The following is an 8,616-nucleotide window of genomic DNA, read 5'->3' on the forward strand; positions in this document are numbered from 1 at the left end:
ATATATATATATATATATATATATATATATATTGAACGGTTACAGACACAACGCAGCCACTATCTTACTCATATTCTACACTTTTCGTCTCAAACCAGGCTTGAGCACCCAACCTTTGGCTGACCGCACCTATCCGTTAACTCCTGATAGGACTCTCATCGCTAATACGGAGTCTGGATTGTTGTAGCCAGTAAAACCAAATTGTATTTTTTTTTCAAATAAACCAGTAAAATATATACGCTTTTGCTGCAGTTATGTCTAGATTAGAAGACCGAGTAACCGAGGCAGGACCACCAATATTGTAGTTTTCTTTTACTTTGCAATCATCCACCAAGTGTTAGGAGTGTTTCATTTCAACAGTTACTTAAAGCTCTTAAGAACTGCATGTTCGATGTTCCAAAACATATATAAGAATTTACATATGAACGGCATTTTATTTAAAGTACACAAGATTTTACATCGAACGTCAATTTATTTAAAGTACACAAAATGTACTTAATTAAGCGCAAAATATATCATATACTTCGCTCCATATTCTTAAAAACCGGAAATTCCCCCACCTGCAAGATAGTGCAATATCATGATCCAATCACATAACTCAAAAGATAAGACTCAAAGAAAAAAAAAAAAAAAAAAAAGCTACGTAACTTTGTTATCATAACCAGTTGTGTGTGTGTGTGTGTAGTTTGCATTCTTTGTGTTTCTAGAATTATACCATCAGGATGAAGAACTTGGCCAGTAAAGTAGGAAGCGTCCTCGGATGCCAGGAAGACATATGATGAAGCAATCTCAACAGGTTGAGCTGCCCTATTCATTGGCACCTGTGAGCCAAACGCTGCTAGATCCTCGTCATTGAGTGATGCAGCTTCAAGTGGAGTCCACACGGGGCCAGGGGCCACACCATTAACACGAATCCCCTTGTCGACCAGGTATGTTGCGAGGCCCTTTGTAAAGGCCAGGATGGCTCCCTTTGTTGAAGCGTAATCTAGTAGCTTTGTGCTGCCTGTGTATGCTACGGCTGAAGTGGTGTTTATGATGCTGCTTCCTTCTTTCATGTGCTTCACAGCATACCTACATGTACAACGTCCCATCATAATAAGAAGTGAAGAATGTAGTAGATGATATATACATACCTTGTCAAGAAGAAATGAGAGAAAATGTTGGTTCTAAATAGCCTTTCAAGTCTCTCTTCGGTAATATCATCTAAAGAATATGTTTCGTACTGTACGGCTGCATTGTTCACGAGGACATCGATGCGACCATATTTTTCAACCACCTTATCAACAACGTCCTTACAATTCTTTTCAAACCTCACATCAGTAGGTAATGCAATTGGATCACCTGCCTGGCTAATTTTTGAATCATTTATGATCTCTAACGTGTTCTTTGCATCTATGTCCTCGACACCTTCCACATAAGTAAAGGCAACAGTTGCCCCCTCTTTAGCAAACGAGCAGCAAACAGCTCTCCCAATACCCGAATCACCACCTGTTACCAAGGCCACCTTTCCCTGCACCATAAACACAGAAAACTTGATGGCTTTTTGAGAGAGAAAGGAGACAAGATTTCCCCTATGTTTTTATACTCTGTTTTGGCAAAAGGTTCAATCTTTACACTGTTTTTTCTTCACAAGTATGGTAACTGAAATCTATCCACCTCAATCATTAGAACAGCATTTTAATTGTCATCGTACAATGAGTGAGGGAGATGGCAAAGCTGTGCCGCTAAGCCTTTTAACAAGAAAATCAGAATCTCCATAACGCAATTAGTGGAATTAATATCTAAAATTTAGCTACATTTTATGATGAGAAGGGTGCGACATGACAGTGATACTAAAAACTTAATGAACGAAGCTGTAGCATGTACTTGGAGTTTGTTAGAGGCCTTGTAATCAGGATTGCTGAATATTGGTAGAGGATCCATCAGGTACTCTTTTCCTGGTTGGCCATCCTGGTTCTGTGGTGGGAATCCTGGTTTACTTTCTTCTTTACCCATGGCCTTTGCCTAAAATAATCACCAAATCCAGTTAGGGAAATGCATGTTGTGATCAGTGTTTGACATCAGTCGCTATACTCAGATGTACGACCAAAAAATTAATAAGAAACTCATCCATTCGATGGGCATGGGATGCGACTCGACCATCATACCAAAATCCCAATAATCGCATTGTATGTTCAACTCAGATTAAACATTTTAAATAAAAATGAGTATAAAGACCTTAAAGGTGTGAATAGAAGATGAACCACGTCTTAAAACATTTGTTACCATGGCGGCAACACCGTTATTGCTAATTCTTGTAGAAGGACGTGAAGTCAACAACTGCCTTGACCATACGCATGACTGGTGTGTGATCGGAATCCTACCGGAGGCTGAGGGGCGTGAGCCCACTAAACCTGCCCTCACTGAGCACAACATTACTTAGGATGGAGGAATGAATGGAACACCTCGTTGAGAAAAGTTCTATATATATAGTGGGAAAACTTAATCATCTCAAAGTCGAATACTTCATCAGTATGGAATTTAAGTTCGACTAAACAAATGAATGTTTGGCATTTGTTTCAATCTAAAAGAAAGTATAACACGACAAGAAATGAATTATAGGGAAAGTGACAATAAGGCTTTCTTTTTATATTAATCATATGGCTTCTGTCGATAGACTTCATTGCTACAACCTAACTTTGTCTTTTCAGTAACTAACATTTATTTCTTCTTTCTTTATTTAGTATATATGTTGTATTTAGTTTTATTATATAACTTTTAATATATTTTGTTATATATAAATTTGAATATGAGTTAATTGTAACTAATTTAGTTTTATCAATATTTCCATATAAATTTTTTTTTTGGAACTTATATCCAAGATGTATATATATTTGGATCTTGGAACGTACTTTTATTTATATATTTAGGAAGGTGATTTATCATATACGTAATTCTTTTAAGATCAACGATTTCCAATATACTTCCGAAGTTAAAGGTAATATAAATGTTTTTATTTTTCATCTTTCATAATAAATTAAAATAATTGTTCCACTTGTCATGCTCTTATGCATTATGTTACATGTCATTTTGTGATAAATTTTGATTAATTTATATCCATGTATCATTTTGTGGTTTTTTTTCATTTTATTAATTTTCATATAATATTTAAATGTAATAAATATATATCCAATTCATTAATGCAATTTTTTTTATAATTTTTTAAATTTCTAAATTGAATAAAATTATTTTAGTTGTAGGATCGCAGGTAGGATCGTAAGATCGTAGATAGGATCATAGGATCGAGATCCGATCCGATCCTACCTTCCCTTAATTTTTTTTTTTTTTTTTGCAAATGAATTTTTTTTTACCATTTTATGTCTTTTACCCTTTACCAATTTACTGTTTATCGTTTTATATTGTGACTTATGACTAATATTTTGAAGCTTTTATAACTTTTGAACAAAAAATTGAATGTTTGAAATATTTTTCATAATTAAAAATTATAAATTAAAATTATATTTTATTTTGTGGGATCTTAGGATCCCGATCCCAATCTTACGCTCCCGATCTTGCAAACCAAAAAACGATCCTACGTAGGATCCCGATCTTGACAACCTTGATATATATATATATATATATATATATATATATATATATATATATATATATATATATATATATATATATATATATATATATATATATATATATATATATATATATATATATATATAAAGAGAGAGAGAGAGAGAGAGAGAGAGAGAAGATCAAATGAGAACCCTAAAATGTTAGGAACCCTAAGAACCACTAATTCTATTATTTGATTTTTTAAAATGTTGATAAATAGCTAAAAATCAAATAAGGGCATAACAGTCATTTGAAACTTTTACAACAAATATCTAACATCTAATAACATTTCAAACACTTTCCAAACATTTTTTTGGAAGAACACTCTTCTAAGCCCTCTCAAACTCTCCCAAGAACATAAACCCTAACACCACTTCAGCTACATATTGCTACCACTTTCTGCCACCTGCCGCCACCACCTTATGGCTACAGTCGTTGTCACCTACCACATTCACTCGTCGGAATGTCAAGTCGTCAAGATATTTTGCTTCAGATATATTGTCGACCGTAACTGATATCAGATATGGAGTCAAAAACTCCATCGTCAAACATCAACACCGACAACCATCGACGTTACCTCTTTACTCCAGCAAAACACGAATAACACTTCTCCATCTCTTTCTTCATAATACCCGATGACAAATGACTAGATTTGCATCAAATCTGACGTATTTAAGATCTAAAACTTTCGAACACTACCACCGTCATCATTGGTCACCATAGTTGCAGCCTCTTCGCTTCAGTGAAACACGATGAGCTTGCCTACATCTCTTTCTACGTGATCTCCAGTAAAAAAAGGTAGATCTACAACATATCTGATGTATCTAAGCTCTAACCTTGACGACATTAATATTCGTCGCGTCTGCCGCTTGTCACTCCGGTGAAACTCTGTCAGTTAGCCTTCATCTCTTCTTTCTGATATTCGGTGATACACTACCTGTCACACCCCCAAACCGGAACGGCGGAAACGTTCGGGGGCAGAGACGTCATGTATAGTATCACAACAATTGCATAATAGTAATCAAAGCAAACACAACCATTACATTGATAAAATATGGTATTTACATCTGTTCAATACATAGTTTGTATGACATCAAAAGTGTATAGCAAAAGTATAAAAGACGTAACTCTACAATCTCCGTCTTCTCAAAAACCTGTGGGTGTACCTGTCTACTGGTTCCCTGAGAATACAAGTGATTTTAAAAGTGTATCAACATTTAAGTTGGTGAGTTTATATGTAACACCTGGTTCCTGGTACGTATTTAAATTCAAGTAATGTTTTAATTTACTCTGGGACTCGGCAAGTTGGAGGCCCAACTTGTCGAGTAGACTCGACCTTATGCGGGAGTTTTAATGATCTACTCGACGAGTTGGGAGACCGGCTCGGTAAGTAGGAGTTGTCTGGACAAAACTCTAATGTTTAGGGTTTGCACCCTATTTAAACACTTTATCTCATCCCAAACCAGCCTCCATCACCCTCCCAACTCAGAGAAACCCTAGATTGAAACCCTAAACCCTTATTGAGTGTTCTTGAGCCTTTTGGTGCTTTTTGTGTGTATTTGAAGTTGGAGAAGAAGAAGGAAACTTGGAAGTTCAAGTAGAAGCAAGGAGATCCAGAAGTTTTACTTCATTCTCAGCTCATTCAAGGTAAAAAGTTGGAACCTTGACCATCTATCTCTTAGATTTTGATTTGGGGCTATTTCTACCCTTTTTATTAGTATAGAGAAGCAAAAATCAGATTTTGTGGGTGTGCTTGGAGTTGCACTTCGGATCTGGGGCTATTGGGGGTCTTTATGGCATAAAGGTGCCAACTTTGTTGCCATAAGCACCCCATGCATCTTGTAGACCTTCTTTTATGGATTTTGGAGCCAAAAACCCCATGCATGGACATCAAGTTCGTAGCTTTACGTATGAAATGGACCCTAGGAAGTCAGATCTATGGTTTTGATGCATTAAGACCCATTATAATCGACTGTATAGTTTTGGACTAGGAGTGACTCGGCGAGTCGCTTAGGTGACTCGGCGAGTCGGGATGCATTTTTCCCCAAACATCTTCTGGAAATGGTTTTGGTTGAGTGGAAGGAACACTCAGCCTGCTAGGGGGTTTGTTTTGGACCTGGAAATCATAGGACTCTGCGAGTGGATGAACAGACTCGGCGAGTTCAAGGAAATGTCCCAACCACTTGAAGATGGACTCGCCGAGTTCAAGGAGAACTCGGCGAGTCGTAGACTGAACATCTTCATATGGATGAAGATGAACTCGGCGAGTCGGTTGAAGATAGTCAGATGTGTTGTTGAAGGCGAACTCGTCGAGCTTTTGCTAGACTCGACGAGTAAGGACGAGATTATGGCAGTAGGTGAACATGGGGACTCGGCGAGTTGGCGGACCAACTCGGCGAGTCGAGTCAACCAGATGTTGTCTTTGATATGTGTTAGCAGTAGTAGGGGTGAAATAGTCCATGGGTACCGGTTGAAAGATACCGAAGGGGAGGGTAACTCCCAGTTACCGGTTCAAAGATACTGAATGGGAGGTTAGTTCCCGGTTACCGGTTGAAAGATACCGAGGAGGAGACCAGCTCCTGGCTATGCCCGATAGTTACCGGTTGAAAGATACCGAAGATTATGCATTGTTTGGTATGGGTATGATGGGGGAACTCACTAAGCTTTGTGCTTACGGTTTTTAGTTTTGGTTTCAGGTACCTCCTCATCTAAGGGGAAGGAGTCGGCGGGGTAGCAGCGCATCACACATCCACACATGATATTCCGCATTTTAGAAACCTGGGATTGTACTCTGATGTTATACTATTTGCTAATATGGATTTGAGACTTGTGATTTGTGACTTTATGTTTGAAAGTATTTCAATGTTGTTTTCCGTTAACTATTTTTACAAGTAATATACTTTTAAAAAAAATTGGGTCTCGATTTTGGGATGTTACAAGTTGGTATCAGAGCCTTAGTTTGAGGGATTCGGGCACACCATCAGGGGTGCCTGGACTCAAACCGAGGGCTTGGAGGGTTTTTACAAGAAAAACAGTTTTCTAAATTTTAAAATAAGGAGTTTTGAGAAAGAACAAGGTGTGTGATGCGTGCGACCAGCTGAGCTCAAGTAAGTTTTCCCCAAGATACCCATACATGTTATGTTCTGTTATATGATATGATTATGAGAACTGCATGCTAGACTAGGGCTAAGGATCTAGGGAGGATGCCTTGTATGCCTGTTATATGATTATGAGAACTGCATGCTAGATTAGGGCTAAGGATCTAGGAAGGATGACTTATATGCCTATTGTATGAGCTTATTGAGTTATATGCTAGGGCTGGTTAGTCAGCAGTATGGTAGCCTGAGTAGGTTATACTTGGTAATGGTTACTCAATGCACGAATGCTGCTTGCTTTGTGCTAATTGGGGTTCCGGTTAGCTTTAACTAACTAGGGAGCGGATATGTGATAGTATCCGCAAGCTAGTTAGGGAAAGCTGGTAGGGACTCCTTGTGCAGCTGATGGCGGTTTAGGTCGGAGAGTGCCCTAGGAGAAGCCTAGGATGAGATTAGTTGGACAGTAAAGAGGGACTTGGTGAAGTCAAGGCAATTCTTGAGGAAAGTACGGATAGATGTGGAAGGTAGTATGGGCCCGTACTACTGGAAGCAGAGGATCCGTACTCGAATCAAGGAGGGCTGAGATAGAACCAGGGAACTTGGAGAGTGTGTGAGACCTCTCGAGAGTATGTATGACCCTGATGTTTATGTGTTTTATTTCAGTATGGCGATTACGCGACATAGAGCAGGAGGTTCAGGGTCTGGATCAGGATCAGGATCAGGCTCGGGTGCAGGATCCGAGCAGGTTGATGACGGGCTACGCGAGCTCATCGCGTCAGAGATCACGAGAGGTATCGTTGATTTGACCCCGATCATTTTCGGGTCGATCAAGGAGGGGATTATTGAGCTGATGGAGGATCGTCTCCCGGCGTTCAGGAGTGACTTAGCGTCCAACCAGTCGGGTTCGCGTACACTGTCCTTCAAGGACTTCAGGGGAAGTGGTGCGCCAGACTTTCACGGGGTGAAGGACCCCATTGTGGCCAGGAGATCGATTGCAGACATCAATTCTGCACAGTTGACGAGCTTCTGTCCGGAGGGGTCGAAGGTCCGCTTTGTTGCAGGTTGTTTGATGGATCGATGCAGAGATTGGTGAGAGTTAGTGGGTGATTCACTGGGGGCCCCAGCCATTGAGGCTATGACTTGGTTAGATTTTGTGACCAGGTTCAGGGCTGAGTTTGCGCCGGCTGTGTAGCTTCAGCAGCTGGCTAGAGAGTTTCTTGATATGAGGCAGACTACTGAGACCGTGGCGGAGATCACCGCCAAGTTCCGGGATAGGGCCTTGTTGGTACCTCAGTACGCATAGGGATGAGGAGATGCAAAAAACTTGTTACCATGATATGTTGAGGGCTGACATTCGGGAGCATGTCAGTTATTCTGCTTGTCCGACTCTGGATTCCATGATTGCCAGGGCGAGGGAGAGGGAGATTGATTTAGAGCACCTCAGAAAGAGGAAAGCGGAGACAGGACAGGTTGCTGGGGTTTCAGGGAAGAAACCCAAGGGATTCGACGCTAGGTCGAAGGGCCAGCAGGGTCGGGACCGCTGTGGGAAATGCGGTAGGTTACACGAGGGAGTTTGCCGCACTGGGTCGGGATCAGGCTGCTATAAGTGTGGCAAGACCGGGCATTTTGGCAGGGATTGTACTGCTCCTGCCCCCACTGTTCAGATGTCAGACCTGATTTGCTTCCATTGTAATCAGAAGGACTATAAAAAGGCCAACTGCCCCAGGTTGACAGTAGCAGCAGCAGCAGCAGCGCCAGTAGTGGCGCCAACTCCAGCGACTACACGGGTTACGGATGGCCGGAAGGTCAAGTCAGAGGCTCCGGTGGTGAGGAGCCGAGCTTTCTAGTTGACAACCGAGGAGGCACGCGCCGCACCCGATGTGGTGACGGGTATGGTTCTTCTCTATAATTT

General features: G+C 40.5%; 1 protein-coding gene across 2 annotated transcripts; it reads right to left on the bottom strand.

Annotated features, from left to right (window-relative positions):
• Positions 1 to 414: 414 nt before the first annotated feature.
• LOC145117555 (glucose and ribitol dehydrogenase-like) lies at positions 415 to 2,536 on the bottom strand. Of its 2 annotated transcripts, none has more exons than XM_079053849.1 (5): positions 2,266 to 2,536; positions 1,867 to 2,004; positions 1,134 to 1,510; positions 716 to 1,071; positions 415 to 560 (listed from the first exon to the last, which is right to left on the bottom strand). In XM_079053849.1, exons 1-5 carry the CDS (start codon positions 2,413 to 2,415, stop codon positions 538 to 540), a joined length of 1,044 nt encoding a protein of 347 aa, XP_078909975.1. In that variant the 5' UTR covers positions 2,416 to 2,536; the 3' UTR covers positions 415 to 537. The 2 variants fall into 2 exon arrangements, with proteins under 2 accessions (XP_078909975.1, XP_078909974.1); XM_079053848.1 differs by having other exon boundaries at positions 2,218 to 2,532.
• Between the last annotated feature and the right edge of the window lie 6,080 nt (positions 2,537 to 8,616).

This window comes from Lactuca virosa, chromosome 5 (assembly GCF_052849685.1).
Source record: "Lactuca virosa cultivar CGN04683 chromosome 5, Lactuca_virosa_CGN04683_v6, whole genome shotgun sequence".
NCBI classification, from domain to species: domain Eukaryota; kingdom Viridiplantae; phylum Streptophyta; class Magnoliopsida; order Asterales; family Asteraceae; genus Lactuca; species Lactuca virosa.

Coding starts and splice junctions, on each gene's coding strand:
- LOC145117555 (XM_079053848.1), bottom strand. CDS start 2,415: ATGTTGTGCTCAGTGAGGGCAGGTTTAGTGGGCTCACGCCCCTCAGCC. Junction 2,005..2,217: donor CTTCTATTCACACCTTTAAG/GTCTTTATACTC, acceptor TGATTATTTTAG/GCAAAGGCCATGGGTAAAGA. Junction 1,072..1,133: donor TCTCATTTCTTCTTGACAAG/GTATGTATATAT, acceptor TTGTACATGTAG/GTATGCTGTGAAGCACATGA.